We start from the raw sequence: 23,323 nt of genomic DNA, 5'->3' as shown, positions 1-23,323 counted from the left end.
CAGAACTGCCAAACCAAGCTGCCTCCTTTGGAGACCTTGGCTTACCTTCTGAACACCTGACAGAGAATTACAATTGCTTGCCTTAATGACAGATGTTACTGCCAGGGACCACACACACACACACACACACACACACACACACACACAGCCTGCCACATAGCTGGCTCAGTGTTTATTGGAAGAATGACTAAATCTGGAAGGTTGGTCTGGCACATCAACTATTTTTCCCTTTCTAGCTCACTGCCCATTTTCTTCAACCCTTCCCAGTATTTAGTTGTTTGGAATTTCTGCTTGGACAAAGACCCATAAATGAACTTCAAGGATGTGAACGCTATGTGGGCTATGTGACGAATAGTTTGTCTGACACTGGATCCAGTACCAATTATTCTTTTCTCCCTGTCCAGAGATAAACTCTCATTACTCCGTTGTCCATTTTGTCCTTAGGATTCCGGCCCCTGTGCTGTTTGTATGCCTGGCAGACTCTTGATTATGAAACCAAGTCCAAGGTGACCCATCCATTAAGCCAACTGCTCCTCCTCCCCTTTTTCTCCTTCTCCTCTCCCCTCTCTCCACCCCCTCCCCTTTCCCTCCTCTCTTGTGGAGGAAACTGGTAAGGTTTCAATGGAAGAGAACAGAATATCTTTCATTAGGGAGTTTAGGCATAGAACTGCATTTTCTTAATTGGAACCCGGACAATGTGCAATGAGTCAACTTTGTTTTATAGTATGATGGTGAGATTTCTTGGTTTCTTTCTTTCTTTCTTTCTTTCTTTCTTTCTTTCTTCCTTCCTTCCTTCCTTCCTTCCTTCCTTCCTTTCTTTGTTTTTTTAAATACCTGGGACTGTACTTGAGAGGCTACGAGGACAAGATATTTGACTTTGGAGATTTTTGGAAAATCAGGTAGAACTGACAAGAACACACTGTTCCGTTTCTCTCAAGTTGGGAAAGTCAACCAACTTTGGTTCGCATCGTGTCCTAAGTACACAGACAAAAATCGAGATCAGATGATTAAAGCCGGCAGTCCCACGCAAGAGACATTGTCTCTTCAAGCCAGGGGCTTCGCCCGCGGTCGTTGTTTGGGCTAGAGATTACTTCAGCTTGGCTTTCGGACTCGGGGTCATCCCCCGGGTCCTCACCGACGCCGCCTTCCGGGTCGCTGACCCGGGAGCCTGGGGGCGGGGCCGCGCCGGGTGGAAGCCGAGGAAGAGGCCGGCGTCCCGGGAGCGCGCGAGCCCTCTCGCGTGCGCGCGCCCGCCCACCCTCGCGCCCGCCAGCGCGCCCACGCTCGCCCGCCCGCCCGCGCTCCCGGGAAGTCTCGCGATGCGGTAGCCGGCTGCTCCTGCTGCGGGTGGCTCTGGCTGTTGCTGTGGTTGCCGGAGTTGCGGCGGCGGCGGCGGCGCTGGCGGGGGTGGCGGCCCCGGCGGATGTTGACATTGTGTTGTTGTTCCTGCCCACGGTAATGGCGGCGGCGGCGGCGGCCGGGACCGGGTCTCCTCAGTAGCCAGAGCCGACCCTGCCGAGCGCCAGCTCCGCGGCCTCCGCGCCCGCAGCCTCGCCAGCCGTTCCCCGCGGCCGCTCCAGAGCCAGGGCCCCGGGCCGGGGGCTCGCAGGTGCGGGATGGCGGATTTCGATGAGATCTACGAGGAGGAGGAGGACGAGGAGCGGGCCCTGGAGGAGCAGCTGCTGAAGTACTCGCCCGACCCGGTGGTGGTCCGCGGCTCCGGTCACGTCACCGTGTAAGGCCCTGCGAGGACTGGGACGAGAACGGGAGGCGCGGGCTGGGTGGGCCCCAGTACCCCTCGGGGTCTTCCTTCCTCGAACCCCCGTCCCCGGTGACTGGCGCGGGACGGGGGCCTTCTGGAAACGCCTGCGACCAGGAAGTGAGAACTTGCTCTGTTTCCATTTGTTTAGGACTCCCAAGTGGGGACAGACACTGTCTTCCCTCCTTCCCACAGCCCTGTAGCAGGCCCCAGGGTCCAGGGGATGTGTGGGATCCCAGCAGGGAAGGAAGATGGTCTGCTTTATGGGCCATCCCTTCAGCGTAGGGATGGAAGTGCATATACATTTTGTGGGATCCACCTTTGTAAACCTCCCCTTCCCCCGTTATTCTTTGGGACTGTGCCTTACAGTCTATAGACATATGGCTCAGAGGTCAGATGGGGGATGTAAGACCCCAGTGGCAATTGGTAAATGAGGTTTACTGTCGTGTGTGCCTGTCACACGTACACACAGGGTTTCTCAGTTCCCTAAGAGTAAATTTCTGCAAGACTAATTCAAGTTTCTGCCTTTATATATAATAGAAATAGACAGGTGGACATAAAAGTAGGCAGATAGATACATGCTTGCAACGAGTCGCGAGTACTGAGTTTCCTGTAATCGTTCTGCTTTGGGGCACGAACTCTAGGTTGGCTTCATGTCTGATAAGGGTTCTTCCTGTAAGACTTCTTAGCAACATCAAAAGTCCAATATTATTCAAACAATAAAGGATGAAAGCACCCTGAAAGGTCATGACTAATAAAGGAATGTGTAGACTTGAAGCAAATAATGAGCTGTCCGGAAGGAGGAAGTTTTTTAAGTTTTGTATCATTTCCCTGATAAGTCCGGAGTTTGTCCAACTTGGGATATTGATACTCTTTCGCAGCTGATATCGCTGGTTAAAAGTCCTATGACTTTTAACTTATGACTTTTAAACTCAGACTTCCTGTACTTGCAGATCGCTTTATCACTGCTAGAAAAAGGCAGTGAGTCTGAAGATGTCTGGAGCACTTCATTGTGTTGTGATGTAGGGTGAGTGGGATGTGCTGTGAATAAGTCAGGGGCACACTGCGACTCCTCAGACGATTGTCGGCCTTTCTCAGTGCGGTTGAGAGCAGTCATACTGACTAGCCATGCTGTTGTCGGGGTATGCTTATGTAATGCTTTGGTTTCTTAGCACCTGCTAAGTGTGTGTTTAGGTGACTGAACAGAGTGAAAACACTGCACAATCATTGTCCCAGTGGTGGATGAGGAGATGGAACTTGCACCATAATAACAGCTCTGTTTTAACTGTCATCATATGCTTAATTAAGGAATATAGCCAATTGTGAATAATACAACTTAAATGTATATCACAGTGTTTTTAGTGTCATGACCTGCTATTTAATTTTTAGTTGGACTCTTTAGGACTTTTTTCTTCTTATTTTAAACTTAAGGACTATGGTGCTTTAAGAAGCAGTTACAAACAATAAAAGGATGTGGTGGCATGTGTCTAATCCCAGCACTCTAGAGGCAAAGGGAGGTAGATCTGTGAGTTACAGGCCAGCCAGGGTTATATAGAGAGATGCTGGCTCAAAAGGATTTCCAAACTTTTCATGTTGTCTGTGATTGTCCTTAAAATCCGCATGTCAAATCAGAGATGGCAGAATTCTATTTACAAAGGTGCAGCTAGGCCTGGGGATGAAGCACAGTGGTAGAGTGTTTGTCCAAGGTTCAGAACAGCGCAACAGAAAGGTTCAAGTACACTTGCAATGTCTCTTTTCAAGAAGGAAATGTAAACACTTTGAATAGGCAAAGTGCTCAAATGGTAGTAGATTTTGATTGTAGTTGACTATTTGGAGTGGTTAACAGAGTGGAAAATAATTATTAGTGGTTTTTCATCTTATCCTTCTGTTAGAATCACCTGGCATTTTGCTCAATAAGCACTAGCCTCTTTATTATTATCAGTATTATAAATAAGTACTTCTGTTTGCAAGTTAACAGTGATTCATTTAGTCTAGTTTATCTGCCCATTAAAATCATCCAGGAAGCCCCAGCTCTTGCTCCACCCTTTCTCCAGGCCAGTGGTCTACATATGAATGAGGCTCTGGTACGTGATGGGCTTGGGGGCGATTCTGATTTGTAGCCAGGATCTCTGCTGCAGACACTGGTGATAGTGGTGTTTACTTAGAGTAGCCTTAATATGTTTGTGATCTTCCTCAGACACTTCTTCTGATAGTTTTTTTGTTTGTTTATTTGTTTTTTTTGTTTGTTTTTTGTTTTTTGAGACAGGGTCTCTCTGTAGCTTTGGTGCCTGTCCCAGAACTAGCTCTTGTAGACCAGGCTGGCCTCAAACTCCCAGAGATCCGCCTGCCTCTGCCTCCCGAGTGCTGGGATTAAATGCCTGCGCCACCACCGCCTGGCTTTCTTCTGATAGTTTGATTGGGCCCTTCACCTGCCACTTCTTACGTAAGTTCCCTTCTATGTCTCTCCCGTTCACATGATGGTAGCTATGTTCAGACAAGGGTTAAATGAGATAATGTGTGCAAAGAATGTGCCAGTGTGTTGCTGTGCCCTGGGAATACCAGCCTTTATTAATTATTGCCTTCCTCAGGTAGTTTTCTACTTTGAGATAGATGTGTATAAAATGCTGCATTAAGAAATCAGCATTGGGGCTGGAGAGATGGCTCAGTGGTTAAGAGCTCTGGCTGCTCTTCTAAAGGACCTGGGTTCAGTTCCCAGCACCCACATGGTAGCTCACAGTTTCTGTAACTTCAGTTCTGGAAGACCAGACACCCTCACACAGACATCCACACATACAGGCAAAACACTAATACATATGAAATTAAAATAAATAAATTGTTTTAAAAAATCAGCATTGCCATTTTCAAACCAAACAGTTGTTCATTTAGTTAAGTCTTTTTAAATTCTGAAACAACTTGTATATATAAGAATCTCCATGCAGTGAAAACACAAGCCCGTCTTGTGGTGGTGAAGATTTGTATGTTACTGTAAAACTGTGGCCATTGTACATAATACCAGGCATCCTAGACTGTATAGCAGAGTTGCACCTGCAAAGGTTTTTGTAATTAGTGTTCATACACTATTGTAACTGTTGAATGTGCTTCATTTTCCTTTTCTTTATAAGTATAAACAGGAAAAACTATTAATAATTATAGTAAATCTAATTTACTGGGCTGGAGTGATGGCATTTGTTGCTCTTACAGAGGACTGGGTTCAGTTCCCAGCGCCCACATGGTAGCTTGCAGCCATCCGTAATTCCAGTTACAGAGGCTCCAACAGCTTGTTCTGACTTCCATTAGCCCTAGGCATGCCCTTGGGGCACAGACATACATGCTGGCAAAGCACTCATACACAAAAGTAAAATAAATAAATCTTTAAGCAATTAAAAATCATTGTAAAACATGTCAACTTACTCCTTTCTTAGCTAAAAAGTTAGTTAAAACAACTTCCCCTGTCCCTTTGAAAGCAAATGATATTATAAACAGATAAGAGTGTCATCTTTAATCCAGGTCAGATTGAAAAGAGTCAGATCTACCTGCATGCTTGCTTTTGCTGTTCAATACTTCTAATTTTAAAAAAATTATCTATTTTTATTTTATGTGCATTGATTTACCTGTATGTATGTCTGTGTGAGGGTATTAGATCCCCTGGAACTGGAATTATAGACAGTTGTGAGCTTCTGTGTGGGTGCTGGGAATTGAATCCAGGTCTTCTGGAAGAGCAGCCAATGCTCTTAATCACCGAACCATCTCTCCAGCCCCTATTTCAATTTTTTTAAATGGTTTTTTGAGACAGGGTTTCTCTGTAGTTTTGGAGCCTATCCTAGAACTAGCTCTTGTAGACCAGGCTGGCCTTGAACTCACAGAGATCTGTCCACCTCTGTCTCCTGAGTACCAGGATTAAATGTATGTACCCCCACCACCCGGTTAGAATGATAACTCTTAAGGAATGTGGTAGTATAAAAGAATTTTTAAAAGTTAAATAAAATAATTTAAAAAGTAAATCAAAGCTTGTATTAGCTGGGTAACCTAACAGTTATTAGTATGCCCTATACTGTATTCATTCTAGATCTGAATCAGACTCTAGGCTTTCCTAGAGTGGGCATCATCTTTGATTTCTAACATAAGTTGTGTCATTTATTTGTTAAGAAGTAAACTTCAGAAGCCTGGCGTGGTGGCACAGGCCTTTAATCCCAGTACTCAGAGGCCAACAGGCAGAAGAACTCTGTTGAGTTTGGGGCCAGACCGGTCTATATATGGTAAGTTTCAGGCCAGCCGCGACTATGTAGAGAAATCCTGTCTTATTTTTTTTTTTTTTAAGAAAAAAAAGAAAAGAGAAAGAAAATAAACTTCAACAAAATAAATTACACAGGAAATTAGTTTGATGAAGGTTATGAAGGGGGAAGAAAAGCTAAGTGTTTTAGCAGGACAACTACTGTTTTAGTGGGGAAACTTTCTTGAAGAAATGAGAAGTACAGAGGCGGTTAGTGACTCAGTGAGTGGAAGCCTTTATTGCACAAGACTGGCGACTGGAATTGATCCCTGAGTCCTGGAGCCATGCAGAGGTGGAAAGAAAGAACCAGTCCACAGAAACTGTCCTGACAGCACCTATGCACTGTGGTGTGCCCTTCCCCATAAAATGAAACAGGAGAAACATGGTGATGAGTTGGGGTTTCGGTTTTACTGTAGTAATTTGAAAATTTATGTATGATTTGAATTCAGAATTTGGCGCTAAGATTGGTGCTTACTCAGAGATGTGAAATTGAGTAATAATTTTTACATGACTGGCTAAGAAGAATACAGGTATTAAATAGGCAAAAATAAATAGGGCCTACTTATTTATATTGATAAATAATATTCTAAGCAATAACTTAAGTAATACTTCTCTAAAAATAGATTTTTTAATTTGAGAGATACCTTGAGTTTATATTATTACTAGGTTACAAGCCCTGAGCTGAGCATGAGGCTAGCCATAGACTCAGGACTCTTAATTCAGGTGTAGTGACTATGCATGCAGACTCAGATAGGAACCTAGCTTGGACTAGAGGACTGGCCCAGGAAAGTTTGAAATAACCATATCTTGAGGAGTTTAGGTAACGTGTGTTTGTGTCCCCGTGAGTGTGTCTCCTTTTGTAGCCTACTCTGACCTGAAGCTCAAGCTTCCTGCCTCAGCCCCCAGAGTGCTGCTTGAGCCACTACTCTTGGGAGGTATTTTTTTTTTATGTAGATGTTTTATTTTTATTATTCAATTCTACAAATACACCAATATTTTCAAATAGCAAAAAAATGAATACAGGTATATGTTCTTGGGAGGTTTTTGATAGATTATACGGTTGTCTGCGATTTTGTTCTCAGTGTGGGTAAGTCTTAAATAGATATAACTTGGAACAACTATGTAAGGTTGTTTGCTCCTGGTCAGAAACATTAGGATCTCTATAGGCTGGTCTTGAACTCCTGGGCTGGTTATGCTAATTTAGCTTTAGCCTCCTAAGTAGTTGGGAGTGTAGGCATATGTATCCCACTATGCCCTTCTCTAAGCATCCTTTTTCTAATGAGACTCTAGGTGTTTCTTGTATCAGATTCGTGGTGTCGTGGAAAGGCAGGTTCTTGACATCATAATGGTTTCAGTTCTTGGATCCTTCCTAACTAACACAGATGAACTTTGCTCACCTACAGAAAGGGAAAACGCCTGCTTTGGAGGTTAGATCTGAGACTCAGAAATACAACAAATTATGATTTACAAATCATGATTTGGTTTTTATCCCTGTGTACACATATTGTGGCTAATTTTTACTATTTGAAAAGAAGAAATCAGTCCAAAATGTAATCTATTACTTCCCTGCTTTATTTGTACAGTTTGGATTTTTGAGATAGGGTCTCTCAATGTAGCCTGGCTCTCTTGGGACTATGTAGACAGACTCCCCCCATCCTCTTTGGGGGTTTTAGGTATGTGCCAGCAGGCCTGGCTGTGTTTTTTACTTTAAGACAAGATCTTGAGCATAAATCAGATGATCAGATTTACTAAAGGAATATTTACTCAAGACCTTACCAGAAGCATACCTGGAGGTTGTGCTGGTTGGAGACCCACCGTTCTTGAATGCCCTTTTCTTCAGGTTCCCAGGTTACCTTCCTTCCACCTAGCTGAACTATTGCACTTGAGACAGAACAACCAATCTTATAAGCTGTATAAAGTAAAAAGTTCATTCTAGATACTTAATTTAGGTACTAATTTTTTATTGTCGTCTGTTTGTTTTTCTAGACAGGATTTCTCTGTGTAGCCCTGGAAGTCCTGGAACTCAGTCTACAAACCATGCTGGCCTCTGGTATTCTTAATGAGATATCTGGACCCCCTGCTGTCATGGGACACTAATATGCCAAGAGAATAGCATTTGGCAGGCTATAGAGGAGCTTCCTTATGATTTTGAAGTGAGGTCATTTGTGGAATGATATTCCTTTTTAAAAATTTTATTTATTAAAGAAAAAAGTATTTTTTCTCACTTTACATACCTATCCCAATTTCCACCTCCTCCCCTTCTCCCACTCCCTCCATCTCCTCCCCCAACCCCCCCCCCCCCCAGAGAAGGTAAGGCTTCCCATGGGAAGTCATCAAAGTCTAGTGCATTGATTTGAGCAGGACCAAGGCCCGGAGTGATATTCTTCACTACAGTATGTGTGGTGTTTGACAACCATTTGTTTCTTAGATTTCAGGGAAAGATCTACGTTTCAAGCTGACTTGGAGAACCAAGGGCTGAAATGTTCTAATGGGTCCTGAAAATAGGTTCTTTTTCTTACTTTTAAGTTCCTCCATGCAGCTTACTTAGGGTAGAGTTGGCTATACTTTGATCAACTTTTGTTGATCGCAGATATCTAACGTAGTTCCCCCGGCCTGGAATTTATTTTGTAGTTCAAGATGGCCTTACACCTGCAGCATTCCTCCTGCCTCTGCTTCCTAGTGCCAGAATTGTAGGTGTGGCAACACTGTCTGGCAAGTGCCTCCTGTTTTCTCTTTACTTGCATTGTGGTTATTTATGGTGAAGTCAGTCCTGTGTTTGTTCAATGAAGGAGTTCTTAACGTATTCAGCCTTCTTTGTCTGCTTTTTTATAGTAGGAAATGTTATTTATAGTTAGTACTTTTGGTGGTCTATTGTGTTAGTAAACTGTCCATTACTGTAACAAAATGCCTAGAGTAATTAACTTAGAAAGTTTGATTTTGGCTTGGAGTTTTGAGATTTCGTTCCCACGCGGGCACCCGTGCACACTCACCCATGCAGAGGGCTGGAGAGAGGGAGGGATGAAGGCCTGACACTGAAGGTGTGCTCCCTACCAACAGTCCTCTTGCTGCGTGTACAGGACACAGTCGGCTGTGTGTGTACAACTCCAGTCTTAGGGAATCCAGTGCCTTCTGTTCTCTGTGGAAAACAGGCACACACACAGTACATAGGCTACATGCAGAACAAGCACCCACACACCTAAAATAAACCTTAAAAAAAAGTTTTTGCTCTTTAGTTTAATGAATGCGATTATGTATCCATAGGCCTGAACAAACCTAATGGTTCAGAATTTGGTCACAAAGTTAAAATTGTTAGACTTGTCTCCAACTGCAGGGGTTTGGTATCTTCTGGTGGAGTACACTTTCAGTGTCAGTCTCGTTCTCTCTCTCTCTCTCTCTCTCTCTCTCTCTCTCTCTCTCTCTCTGTCTCTGTCTCTTGTGTGTCCGTCCTTCTGTCCAACTGCAGGGTGTATATCTTCTGTCAGTCCTTGTTGGGCTGTACTGATACATAATGAGATGGCTAGTAAATTAAAGCATGTTTCATAGACAGCAAGGCCTGTTAATGTCTTCCATAGTTACAATTTCATCTCCAAAAATAACTAAAAATCTGATTCCATTGAGTTCAAAGTCCAACATTAGAAAAAAATTTCTGTCTTTATTTACTGTCTGTATGACCCATATGTTTAGTTTGTGTCTGAAATCTCTAGCTCGTATGTGCATAGGTCTTGTCATAGGTATGCAAGGTAAAATTCATAGGTCTTGTCATAGGTATGCAAGGTAAAATTCTGTGACTCTGCCTTCCTTCAGGTTGGCTGTCTAAAGAAGAGTCAGGTTAGAGTTTCTCTTATCCAAACTGAATACATAATTCTCTGTTCAAAGCCACTTTCCAGTAGCTTTCCTGTTCTCCATTAATGGGAGAGCCAACATTGGTTTTATTTAGACTAAAAAAATAATAATTCTCCAAAAGATTTAGTTGTGTGTGTGTATGAGTGCCTGCCACGAATGTGTGGGTGCCCAAAGAGGTTAGAAGAGCATGTTGGATCCACTGGAGTGGTGGTTATTAGCTACTGCCTGTGGGCGCTTATTCTAGTTTGTTGTCTGTTGCTGTGACTAAAAACCATGACCCAAAGTAACTTACAGGGGAAAAGATTTATTTGGTTTACAAGTTAGATAGAGTTCATCTTTTAGGGAAGCTGAGGCAGGAACCTGGAGGTAGAAACTGAACGGAGACCATGGAGGAATGCTGCTTACTGGCTTCCTTAGCTTGCTCTCCTACACAATCCGGGACCACCTACCTGCCTAGGGATGGCACTATTCATGTCACCTACTGGGAGCTGGGCCCTCCCACATTAATCGTCAGTGAAGAAAATGCCTCACAGGCGTGCCTATAGGCCAATCTGATGGGGCCCATTTTCTCAGTTGAGGTTTCCTCTTCCCAGATGACCCTAGCTTGTGTCAAATTTACAGAAAACTAGCCAGCACAGTGTCCCATAGACCAAAATATTTGACACCTTAGATGTCTTTCTCTGTATCCGTTGTTGTGTGAAGCAAGCCTTAGTTCTGTCTTGAAACAGAACTTTTGTTGTGTGCTCCCCTTGTTTCTGTGCCTTAAACTTACTACTTTTCCCTTTTACACTCGTGCCTTTCCCCTTTACAGCCCCCCTGGTGGGCACATCTGCACTATCGATGGTACTTGCGAAATAGAATTCAGCTGTCTCTCTCCTCATCCCCTTTAGAGTCTTTTCTATAGCTGCAAGACTCTCCCTGACCTGACCTACCCTGTGGACAGTCTCTGACTTCTTTCTTACTTCTGCTCCCTTGTCTTGTTCTAGTTACACTGGCTTCCTTTCCATTTCCTGATTATTCTAAGTGTGCTTCTGACCTAGGCCCTTTGTACTGGCTAGCTCCTTTTTATGGACACTTGCTTCTAATACCCAGAACCTAGGCCCTTTTCATTTTCCATCTCTGTCAGGTAGTCTTATCCTCCTACTTAAAATCAGAACTCTCCATCTTCTCCTTACCCTGTACCACATTTTTTTTCATAATTGTCTTCTGTCAGAACACAAGTTAGCCAGACATACTAGAGTACAAATGTATGTATTTATTTGCAACCAGGATTTGCTATGTAGCTGTAGCTGACCTCAAAGCTCAACTTCTCCCTCTTTAGCAGTCTTAATTCTGGACTTACTGTAGGCATGTACCTCTATAACTCACTCTAGAATATAAACTTCTTATAAAGAGAGAAACCCCTCAGTAAACTTTTTAAAAATAAGAATAAAGTCTTAAACCATTTCCCATTTTATAGCAACTGTCCTGTGTAAATTGAGCCCTTAAATCTTGCAGTTTTTTTTTTTTAACTTGAGAAGATAGGTATGGAGGTGTATGCCTTTAATCTCATCACTTGGGAGGCAGGGGCAGGAGAATCTCTGAGTTCAAAACCTGCCTGATCTACATAGGAAACTCCAAGACAGCCAAGACTTTCCAGAGAGATTCTCTCTCTCTCAAAAAAAAAGGGGGGGGGAGGTAGAGTTGGGCCCATGAGATAGCTCAATGTGTAAACATGACTGTTATCCAAGTCTAGAACCTGAGTTTGATCTCTGGAACCCATGTAAAGGTGGAAACCCCAATCCCACAAAAGTGTCCCCGACCTCCATATGAGCCCTGTGGCACATACGTGCCCAAGAATGTAGACTGTCTTAATTAGGGTTTCTGTTGCTCTAACGAAACACCATGACCAAAGCAATCTCGGGAGAAAAGGGTTTCTTCAGCTTACACTTCCATGTCATTGTTCATTACTGAAGGAAGCTGGGACAGGAACTCAAACAGGGCAGGAACCTGGAGCAGGAGCTGATGCAGAGAACCATAGAGGGTGCTGTTTTCTGGCTTGTTTATCATGTCTTGCTTAGCCTGCTTTCTTATAGAGCCCAGGGGTTGCACCACCCACTATGGGCTAGGCCCTCCCTCATCATTAAGAAAATGCCCTATAGCAAGATTTTACGGAGGCATTTTCTCAATTGAGGTTCCCTCCTTTCAGATATTTCTAGCTTTTATCAAGCTGACATAAAACTAGCTAGCATAAGCCGGGTGGCGGTGGCGCACGCCTTTAATCCCAGCACTTGGGAGGCAGAGGCAGGCGGATCTCTGTGAGTTCGAGACCAGCCTGGTCTACAAGAGCTAGTTCCAGGACAGGCTCCAAAACCACAGAGAAACCCTGTCTCGAAAAACCAAAAAAAAAAAAAAAGTTCCTATCTTACAATTTTCATTCTAGAGTGAAATAAATGGAAGCAGTTGGGTTCTTGTAGTTTGGTATTTAAAAGACAAAATGCACTATGAATTCAAAACAGTGAAAGCTAGAAAATTTGCTATCTGTTTAAAATATGCTTTGATGCTTTTAAGGTATACGTAATAGCTCAAATGAAATAAACCATTCTTTTACTTATTCTTTTCCTTATATATTGCTGGTTATTTAATTGTCCCTCATATAAGTTTTGATTCCATTGGAAAAGTCATTACATGCTACTCGTTATGATGATTTTGTCTTAGACCTTAATTCTGTCTTAGACACTCTGTGGGGTCCATATTCTGTTCATTTCACCTTTAAGTTAGGTAGTTCAAACTTTTGTTCTGTTGCCATGGTGTCATATAATAACATTTTTTTCTTTTAATAGATTTGGACTGAGCAACAAATTTGAATCAGAATTCCCATCTTCATTAACTGGAAAGGTGAGTGTCTCTCTCTCTCTCTCTCTCTCTTTTTTTTTTTTTTTTTTTTGGTTTTCGAGACAGGGTTTCTCTGTGTAACCCTGGCTGTCCTGAAATGTTCTCTCTGTAGACCAGGCTGGCCTCAAACTCAGAGATCACCTGTCTCTGCCTCTGTTGGATTAAAGGTGTATGCTATCACTGCCCAGCGAGTGTCTCTCTTATTGATCTACTGTTTATATATCTCAAATTAGTTTTTCTTAGAAATTAGAAAAATGTGTGCTGAGTCCCATTTCTGTCATTCAGCATCTCAGTTACATTTCTTACTGTCCTGTAGGTAGCTCCTGAAGAATTTAAAGCCAGCATCAACAGAGTTAACAGCTGTCTCAGGAAGAATCTTCCTGTGAACGTGCGGTGGTTGCTTTGTGGCTGCCTGTGCTGCTGCTGCACGTTAGGCTGCAGTATGTGGCCAGTTATTTGCCTCAGTAAAAGAGTAAGTTGAATTACATCTTTTAATTTACTTAGAAGTGTGAAACAAGTCTCATGTTTACTTTTTTTCTGTTGAATGAATCACACTATTTCAAATACTATACAAAAATAATCTTATCTGGTTAAGCAAGATTAATTATCATATATTCAAATGTTATAAAATAGCTATGAGGAAACTATTCATAATTTCTGTGCATTAGGAAATTGTAGCCAAAGAAGAATGCAGCACTATGTGTACATTAATTATGGACTAGAGTGGTACAGTGTTCATGGATGCTGGGTTCAACTCTACCTCTTCCCTGTGTCTATGGGCATAGTTCTTAACCTCTTTAAATCTGGATGATAAGACTGTAAATGTTAATATTCACCTATATTTGAGTAGAATTGTTGTACGGACACAGTGAAATCTTATTTATAAAGCTTTTAGCCTAACAGCATATGAGAAATTCTGTCAGCTCGATGCTGTTTCATATACAAGAGAAACAGTTTAAGGGAGGAAACTGTCTGGCTCATGGATTTAGAGATTTTAGTCCGTGGACTGCAGTGCTAGCTCCATTACTTCTCTGTCTGTCCAAGCAAAAGTGTCATGGTAGCTGAGCAGAGCTGCTTGCCTTACAGTTGCCAGGCATCAGAAAGGGAAGGAGGGGATTGGAATAAGATGTAGTCCTGAGAACAGAACCCTACCCGTTCCACTAGCTCCCATCTCTAGATATTTGAAACATTTTCCAAAGGTCATCATATTCAGAATCCGTCATATTCAGAATAATCTATTGATTAGGTCATATTCCTTATGCTCCAAATCAACTTTCAGTGTACAGGATCTTCCAAGCAAGTGCTCTAGCATTGATTAAGCTATTGCCACAGCTCTCTGTTTACTTTTAAAAATCTTATTTTGTGCATATGAGTGTTTTGGCTGTGTATGTATTATAGGCACCACATGTGTCCCTGGTGCCAGTAGAGATCAGAAGAGGGCATCAGATTAAAGCACCTTTGCAAGATGGAGACAGAATATTAGGAATTTCCAACCCTTCATTTGTCATGGACCACTTTGGTAGTCTAAAGAAGTCTATAAATACTATCTTAGTGTAATATTTAATATATCTTAAATATTTCATTAAATAAAATATTTTAGACTACAAAGAAACCAGTTATCTATTAAACAACTAAGATATGAAACTGGAGAGGTTTTTAAGATATTTTTGAGGACATCACAAAATACCATTCAGTGAGTGACAGTGACAGCAGGCTGATAATGTGTAAGCTGTGGATGAGCTCGCCCAAGACAGGGAAGGAAGGTTTCATAAAAGAAAGGCAAAGGCCACAGTGCACTCCAGGCCTTAACACTACAAAAAAATGTTGGCCAAAGTATGTCAACTTTTGACTGCTATTGTAATCTTTATTCACCGTGAACCCCTGGACAGATTGGATGTCCCATTTATCTGTCCCCTCATAACAAGACTCAAGAAGAGCCCAATCAATGACATTCCTCTTTTAGCAGAAGGCAATCAGTCGTCACCCATTCCCTGGTTAACTGGGTCTCAAATCCTTGGGGTTTGGAGGAGAAATGATAGGGTTAAAACTAATGCTAGGGAAATACAAGTGCTTGCAGGTGGGATATAAGACAGACAAAAGAACTAAATAAGAGGAGGAAGCACAAGATTCTGAGAAAAACAAAGCTAGTCTCAGCAGGTTCCATTTGGCCCCTGTGGAGCCCCTTCCTGAACGGCGTAGTAACCATTGCGCATTCCCTAGCAAGTTCAGCTGTGTAGTAATTATACTTTATATGTGACCCTAGATCTAATGCATTTCTAATTGTAACGTGAATTGTGGGTAAATATGACGTCTGTGAAAGTTTCTACCCATTCCAGGAAAGTAATCACCCACAGGGTAGGCAAGATAAAGACAGATGGTAAACCAAGACTATAGGCCCAGGTCCCAGCGGTGGGGCTTGTCCTTCTGTCTTGACTTACTCTAAAAATAAACTTTGCTTGTTCTAAAAACCTCACAAAACAACCCAAGAAACCTAAAATGCTTTAAAGCAAATTTATCAAGTTGTTCTTATTAATGTATAGAAATAAAGTAGCAGATTCATAGTAATGGGTCTGATGGGAAGAATCTGAATCTGCAAGCAGTCAAAGCACCATTCCTGTTTGGTCACTATAGTTCGGTGCATACGTGCATAGCCAAAGGAAATACAGTTCATTTCAACTAGAGGTTACAAATCAAGATGTATTTTTATTCCTGTTGGTTTTGGGGACTCTGACAATTCTATCTAGATGTTCCTTCTTAAGAAACCTTGAGGGGCTGGGTGGTGTTTGCACATACCTTTATTCCTAGCACCCAGGAGGCCGAGGCAGGTGGATCTCTGTTTAACTTTATTTCGTATGCATTGGTGTGAACGTGTCAGATCCCCTGCAGCTGGATCTTTAGACTGTTGTGAGCTGCCATGTTGGTGCTGGGAATTGAACCCAGGTCCTCTGGAAGAGCAGTCAGTGCTCTGAACCACTGAACCATCTCTCCAGCCTCCATGTCATACTTTTTAAAAATGGTTTGTTGTTGTTGTTGAATTTAGACAGGGTCTTATTATGTAACCCAATTGAAGCTTGAATTTAGGATTCTCCTGCCTCAGCTTTCCGAGTGTTGAGAGTATAAAGCATGCACTACTATGCCAGGCTTGAGAACGGTTAATGTAATCCTGATGTTAGTACCTTGTTAGATATATATCAGTATTATTTTTCTAGTATATAGCCTGTCTTTCCTATTCTCTTAACAGTGTCTTTGGCAGAGCCAAAGTTTTGATTTTGGTGACGTCTAGTTCATCGGTTTTAAAAAAAAAAAAAGTGCTTTTATGCTAGGCGCACATATTCCAGCCCTTAGGAGGCAGAGGTAGGCAGATTCTCTGTGAGTTCAAGAACAGGCTGGTCTACATACTGAGTTCCAGGACAGCCAGGGCTTCAGAGTGAAACTTTGTCTGGAAAAAAAGAAAAGAAAAATGTAGTGCCTTTATTATCATATTTAATATTTTTGCCTAAGGCAAAGTTGTGAAGATTTTTGATCTCTCCTTCATTTTGTGTATAGCTTTTTTTTATGTTTTTATTTATTTTTTACATACCAATCCCAGCTCCCCCTCCCTCCTCTCCACCTATTCCCACCCACCACCTTCATGGGCTCCTAAGAGAGGGTAAGGCCTCCCCTAGGAAGTCACCTAAGTCTGTAGTTTGACAAGGAGATCAAAGTTCATGTTTTGGCATATGACTCTCTAGGCTTTATAGCACCTTCTGTTAAAAGACTATTCTTTTAATATTTAATGGGCAATCATCATATTTGTATGGATCTCTTTTTGGACTTTACTATGTTCCATTTGTGTTGACCTTAATATCACACTGTCTTATTTACTATTGTTTGTTTACTTTTGCTTAATGTTCAGTGAGTTGAGTCTTGCAAATTTGTCCTCTCCCCTGTTTTTAGATGGACTCTTCATGTGGCCCAGACTAACTTTGAGCTTCCTATGTAGTAGATGACCTTAACCCTCTGCTCTTGCCTCCATCTCTCAATACAGGGATTACAGGCATGTGTTGCTTGCTGTACCTGGTTTATCAGGAGCTGGGCAGCCAACTCTGTTTTTTGCAACTTAGGCAGGACTATATCAGCTGAGCTACATTATTAACTGTGGAATTTTGTTCTTTTCAAGATTTTTGGAGGGATTATTTTTTTAATGTAAACTTTAAGTTCAATTTGTTAACAACTATAAAAACTAATGATTTATTTTTATTTTATGTGTATGTCTGTGTATCATGTCCTACGAAGAGAATGTCAATGCTCATGATCATGTGAAGATTCTGAACTTTCTTGATGCTTGAACCAGTCTAGAACTGAAGCCCCCAATGTAAAGACAGAAATCATCTACAAAAACCTAATTGTAAAAGAGAACAATACAGGCCATTTTTCACTGAGGAAGAACTCGACTTTTAGGAACTGGAAGGATCCTCAGTAGTTAAGAGCAGAGGACCTGAATTTGTTTCCCAGCACCCATGTCACACAGCTCCCAACCACTTGTAATGCAAGCTCCAGGGACTCTGATGTCTGATGGCCTTTTTCTGCTCTTCAGTGGCACCTGCATTCAGCGTGCTCACATTCATGTGCCACCTCCCATAATTAAAAAATAAATCTTTAAAATATTTTTTATTTAAATTTTTTGTTTGTTTGTTTGTTTGCTTGTTTTTTTTGAGACAGGGTTTCTCTGTGTAATAGTCCTTGTTGCCCTGGAACTAGCACTTGTAGGCCAGGCTGGCCTTGAACTCAAAGAGATCCACTTGCCTCTGCCTCCCAAGTACTGGGATTAAAGGCGTGCACCCAGCAATTTATATTTTTTTATATAGTATATTTTGATCATGTTTTCCTCTTCTCCAAGTCTTTCTAGATCCTCCCTCGCCTCTCTTACTCATCCAACTTCCTGTGTTCTCTTGCTCTTCCCTTCTCTTGTATCACTGGTCAGTACTCAGACTCAACACTGCACTTTTTTCCCACTGTTTCCAATGAGAAACTAGTAATCACAACTAAAAACTTGGAGGTTTGGCAGTGATGGAGTCCAGAAAGAGTGGGTGTTCTGGGAAAGATCATTTTTAAATAACAGGAAGAAATAAAATACACTAACACCTACAGACACAGTACTTCATACCATTATGCTGTTGAAACAGAAAGACAAAAGCATGACCAGAATCCCCTTTTCTTTCTGTTTTCTACCTCAGTCTCTCGGATAGAAAGTCTTCCTGGGTCCTCTCCCATCAGCTCTTACCTGTTTTATGTCCTTTTCTATTTTTATTTCCTTTTCGAGACAGAGTTTTGTTATTATGTTGGTTAATGTTTTATGTTAACTTGACACAAGCTTGAGTCATTTGGACTCAAATGCAAATGTCTCTGTAAGATTTACCTGTTGATAAGACTGTGGGGGCATTTCCTTGATTGATATTGATATGGGAGGGTCCAGGTCTCTGGACAGGTGGTCTTGGATGGTATAAAAAAATAGGCTGAGCAATCCATGGGGTGGGGTAAGCCAGTAAGTAGGATTTCTCCATGACTTTGCTTCAGTTTCTGTTTCCAGGTTCCTGACTTCACTCAGTGGTAGAATATGACCTGAGAGTTTATGCACAATTAATAATCAGTCATGGCTTTTTGCTTCCATGTCATTTATTTTATGCTTGCTTTTTTTTAAAATTTTTTTTTGCAAGCCTTAAGATGGAACCCAAGGCTAAATAAGTATTAAAATAAGTGCATGCTAAATAAGTATTTTTCCATTATGCTACATCTTAGCTCTTTTATTTTACTTTAGATAGATAGATAGATAGATAGATAGATAGATAGATAGATAATACATACATACATAGAGTCTATCTTGTATAGTTTAAATAATGTTGGTTGACCTTGAACTTCCAATCTTGTCTTTACCTCCTAAATGCTGGGATTATAGATGCATACCACCATACCTGACTTTGTTTTACTTTGTAAGACTTGGTTTGGGGAGTTTATTTATTGGGTTCTTCTTAGTCACTGGTCTATTGCTGTGAAGAGACACCATGACCAAGGTGACTCTTGTGAATGCATTTCATTGGAAGCTTGCCTACAGTTTGTCTTGCTTACAATCTTAGTCCATTATCATCATGGCAGGGAGCATGGTGGCTGAGAGGCATGGTGCTGGAGGAGGACCTGAGAATGCTCTGATCTGCAAGCAGAGAGAGACACAGAAAGAGACAGAGAGATTGAGACTCAGTGCTTGCTGTGTGAACACACATTAGAATCCTTAGAGCATGTGTTTTGCCCAGAGCTGGTTTGTGTGTGTGTGTGTGTTTATGTGTTTTCGTGTGCACACATACACCTACATAGGCCACAGGTCAAAGGTGATGCCTTCTTCAACTCTGCCCAACTTTTTTGTTTGTTTAGTTTTTGTTTATTCAATACAGGACTTCTCTGTAACAGTGCTGGCTGCCCTGGAACTTTCTTTGTAGACCAGGTTGACCTCCATTTCAGAGAGAATTCAGAGATCCACCTGCCTCTGCCTCACAAGTGCTGGGATTAAAAGGATGCACCACCATCACCTGACTCCAGTTTATTTTCTTAACACATGGTCTCTGACTAGAATTGGTGAATTCGAAATTCTGTTTTCATTTTTATCCTTTTTTTTTTTAATATATTAATCATACTTTTAGAGTGAGTTGGTTATTTAAGGTGGATAACCTGGTTAGAAGCTTAGGTAACTTGCATGTAGTAGCAAACATTTCTGTTAGCATCATTTCAGAAACATACTCTTCACATATTCATAGCTCTGTCCTATGCTTTATAGCCTTGGTTTTAGTGGAGCTCTAAGTTTCTTGTCCTCTGGAAGATTCCTTTTTTTTTTTTTTTTTTTTTTTTTTGGTTTTTCAAGACAGGTTTCTCTGTAGCTTTGGTGCCTGTCCCAGATCTAGCTCTTGTATATAAGATGAAAGTAGTCTAAACTGCCTAATAGTCTTGTTGGAAGGAAAGCGCCCGGCATGCTCAGATCCTGAGTGACAAGCCACACATACCTGGTGCTTCCAATCTTGTTTCTTCTGCTGTATTGTAATCTGGTGGGTTTTAGTTTTGCAGTTTTTCCTCACTGTCAGTTCTAAGCACTGATTCTTTTTTTTTATTACATAATTTTCTTTTTTAAATCTGTAACTAAGACAAAACAAAACCCAGAATTATACTTAAGGGAGAATAATTACTCCTTAATAGTATTTTTATCTTAATGGAAGTTATTTCACTCACAGAGTTTTTCTAGTTTTCTACTGTTACATGAAATTAAATTTTAGTTTTATTACAAAATTTTCTCAAATATTGTTCTCAAGTATCAATTCCCTTTAAAATTGTGCATCATTTTATGTATGTGCTTGACGTGCCCTTTTGTTTTAGAAAAATTCAAAACCATGAAGTACAAGCATAACCTTAAAAAATTAAGATTCCCTTTCACTTGCTAGCCTGATGAAATGCCATGTAATTGTGCTTTACTGAGCTTCTTAAAAGTCACCCCTGAGCTCTCTAGAAAGAGGGTGTTTTTGTTGGGCAAATGCTCCCTTCTAACAAGCAGCAACGTGTCCTAAAGCTGGTCAGGACTCCTTGCTACAGCCACACTTTGAAGGTCAGTGTTCATATGCAGATTTTAAGACGTATTTTTACATACGGGAAGGAAGTTTGTTTAAAATTTTTTTTGCGCAATCAGTTAATATTTTTATCTTGGAGAATTACAGGTTTTGTATTTGTAATGATACTGAGATATACTTAATTTTCAGTTTACCACTGGAATGTGAGTTTTAACATTAATCCAGAACAAACGGAAGTGATTCAAGTAATTGTCCCTTTAGTTGAAGTAATCCATTCTAAATTATACAGTTTCCTTTTAATAGCCCCAAACCGTTATTGTTTCTCTTATTTCCATTTGTATAATTGATGGATGCATTAGAGGCATTATTCTAGTTAAATTTTAATTGACGAATTACAAACTTAGCAGTTTGAATTTCAAAATGTTTTAAATAAGAAATTGAACATTTGAAATTTGCCTTGACATTGTTTAATACAGTGAACAAATCCAGTTCAAGTACGTTTTAATTGCAGGTTTGAGTTGTTGAACTTCTGTAGATAGTTGTAAAAATTTGAAAAACCATTTTTTCAAACAACTGATTGAATAAATTAATCACTGGTGATGAATATTAAGTAATGGTGGTAACAAATTCAAGATGACGTAACTGGCTCCTTGCCTGTAAGACTCATTTATGTTTAGTAGCTCATATTGTGAACTTGTGTATGGAATTATTACTTCATTCCTTAGGAGGGTAGAGTGTTAGGGACAGCTACATAAAGGCCCTAAAAAATTTAAATTCAAATCAAATTTTAATTTTAAGGAAGTCTAAATTTTATGTTAGTTAAAATTTTGGTGGTTTATGTTTTACTGTTTTAAACTTACTTTAAATTCTTGATTCTTCTTTAGAAGTATAACTGTATGCCATATTTGCTATTAATTATGATTAACCATCCTTTTAGCCATTTTATAAATTCTGTTGTTTTAATTTTCTTTGTAATTTTTATGTTCTGACTCTTCCATGGTTCTATCAAAAATTTGTGCCAAAGGCAACAGAAAATAAGCCCAAAAGTCTGTATGCCTGTTCAGTAATGGAAATGGTTTTAGTCACTCCAATAGAGCCAGGCAACTATGTTAGAACGACCCGACAGTGAGAAAAATATAACTGTAAAGCTATAATGAAAATGTAAAACTGTAATGAAAATATGTTGATATTGTTGTTTAAAAATTGTCGTTTATAATAAGCTTTGATGAGTAAGTTTGGTGGGATCCATACGCTGAAAACTGCCCTTCAAACTCAGGCATGCTGCGTAACAGCATCTTACAAAGCCTTGTTTTCTGTATGTGGTGTAAGCTGGTGGTCTTGGTTCTTCTAATTCAAGACTCCATATGATAAAAGTAGGTTTCTTGTGGACAGCCTAGGCAGAAGGATGAGGATTCATTGATAAAGAACCACTAACCTGTCTTTCCACCAAGCCTGTGATACTGAAAAGGATTAAGGCCACTGTAGGGAACTTGTACTGGAGCCTGCTCGGCCCTTTCTCCTGTTCTTTCAGCTAAACAGAAGATTTTCAGTTCCCATGACTATCAATCTGGTATTTTTCTCAAGCACTAAATTCTTCCAAGGAAGATAATATGACTTAATTTTAGGAAATGACGTAGAAGGATAATATTTTATTGGTATTTCATGTTCAATATATATATATACATATATATATATATATTTCTGACCCTATTAACTTAGAGTATTTTGAATTTGCTAGGCAGTATAATCACTTAAAATTAAGTGACAGATATTTATATGATTAGATTTGCTTGTCTGGTTAATAGATATCAGGTTTGGCTGTGTTGAATTTTAGTATTTCATTAGAGTCTTACAACCCTGTGGACATAAACTCTTAACTTTTATTTCTAGAAGACAGTAACTAAAATGCGATTTCTTCCCACTGAAATTTAAAAGCTTTGAAATGCTTTTATAATGCTGAAATGTCATATTTTCTCCCACTATCTGCCAAATTGGTATTGTACTTCATCTTGAAAATATATTTTGATTTTGTGAACTAAAAATAATTGCATAGTATTAAACATTCTCTATGGTTAAGCCTTTTTTCTTCCATTTAATTTGATCTTTTGTTGTTACTAACAAATAATTTGTGGCACAGTTTCTTTTTTTACTTTTTTTAAAAATCATTGCTGGAATCACTTACTTGTCACCTTAGTGTACTGGAAACGCTCCTCTCAAATCAAGGGCTCCTTTCTGGTTTTGTGTGTTCTCACCTGCTCCTCTCTGTAAATCACTGAGATGTCAAGTGCGGTGATTAATTAGGCTGCACGTGCAAGTGCCTTTTTTTCACCTGTCAAGCAGGAGAGACGTCTCACAGCAAGATTAGATGGTGCTAATTCAGCTTTACTCCAGACTGCAGCAGTGGAGAAATATTGAATATTCAGATGATTATGCAGAATATGGCATAGCAAACTTTGTTTGCTTTAGGATTCTTAATATTATGGGATACAGTTATACCCAACCCTGTCATTAAACTCCTAATTAGAGACGAAGAATAAATTTGAGGTTCCTACATAAATGTTTTAGAATTTTATATTCATACTTTGTAATTATCTTTTACACAAATATTGGTATTTGATTTAAGTAGAAGTAAATATTTTTAAGTTGGTAAATGTTATCTGTAGGTATACATGTGTATATATATGTGTGTATGATAATGAGAGTTCTCGCTGTATAGCATTGGCTTATACATTCTGGTAATTTGATATGGTAATAACCAGTCTTTTCTTTGAATAATAAATATTTGCAGAATGTAGTATTAAGTTTTTAGGAACTACTTTTATATACTTTTAAAATAAAACAACAGACTTCAAAAGTTGCTTCTCCCGATTTCTTTAATTTTCCCCATCTTCCTTTAAATCGTCAGTAAAAGTAAAACCTCAAATTGTATAGTAATCTTAATCTATTATTAAAAGGTCCTAGAAAGGAAGATTACAAGGTGGATTCAGGTTTTGA

General features: G+C 40.2%; 1 protein-coding gene across 1 annotated transcript in view; it reads left to right on the top strand.

Annotated features, from left to right (window-relative positions):
• The first annotated feature begins 1,330 nt into the window (after positions 1–1,330).
• The window catches only part of Chic2 (cysteine rich hydrophobic domain 2), a 31,882-nt gene continuing 9,889 nt past the window's right edge, over positions 1,331–23,323 (top strand). The window contains exons 1-3 of the mRNA XM_057772838.1: positions 1,331–1,735; positions 12,695–12,749; positions 13,063–13,218. Of these exons, the coding sequence (XP_057628821.1) occupies positions 1,617–1,735; positions 12,695–12,749; positions 13,063–13,218 (330 nt within the window). The 5' untranslated portion in view covers positions 1,331–1,616. The remainder of the gene's footprint in view (positions 1,736–12,694; positions 12,750–13,062; positions 13,219–23,323) is intronic.

The sequence above is a fragment of the Chionomys nivalis genome, chromosome 6, assembly GCF_950005125.1.
Source record: "Chionomys nivalis chromosome 6, mChiNiv1.1, whole genome shotgun sequence".
NCBI lineage: Eukaryota > Metazoa > Chordata > Mammalia > Rodentia > Cricetidae > Chionomys > Chionomys nivalis.
The sequence above is the reverse complement of the archived record's forward strand: the minus strand, read 5'-3'. Positions and strand labels throughout refer to the sequence as shown.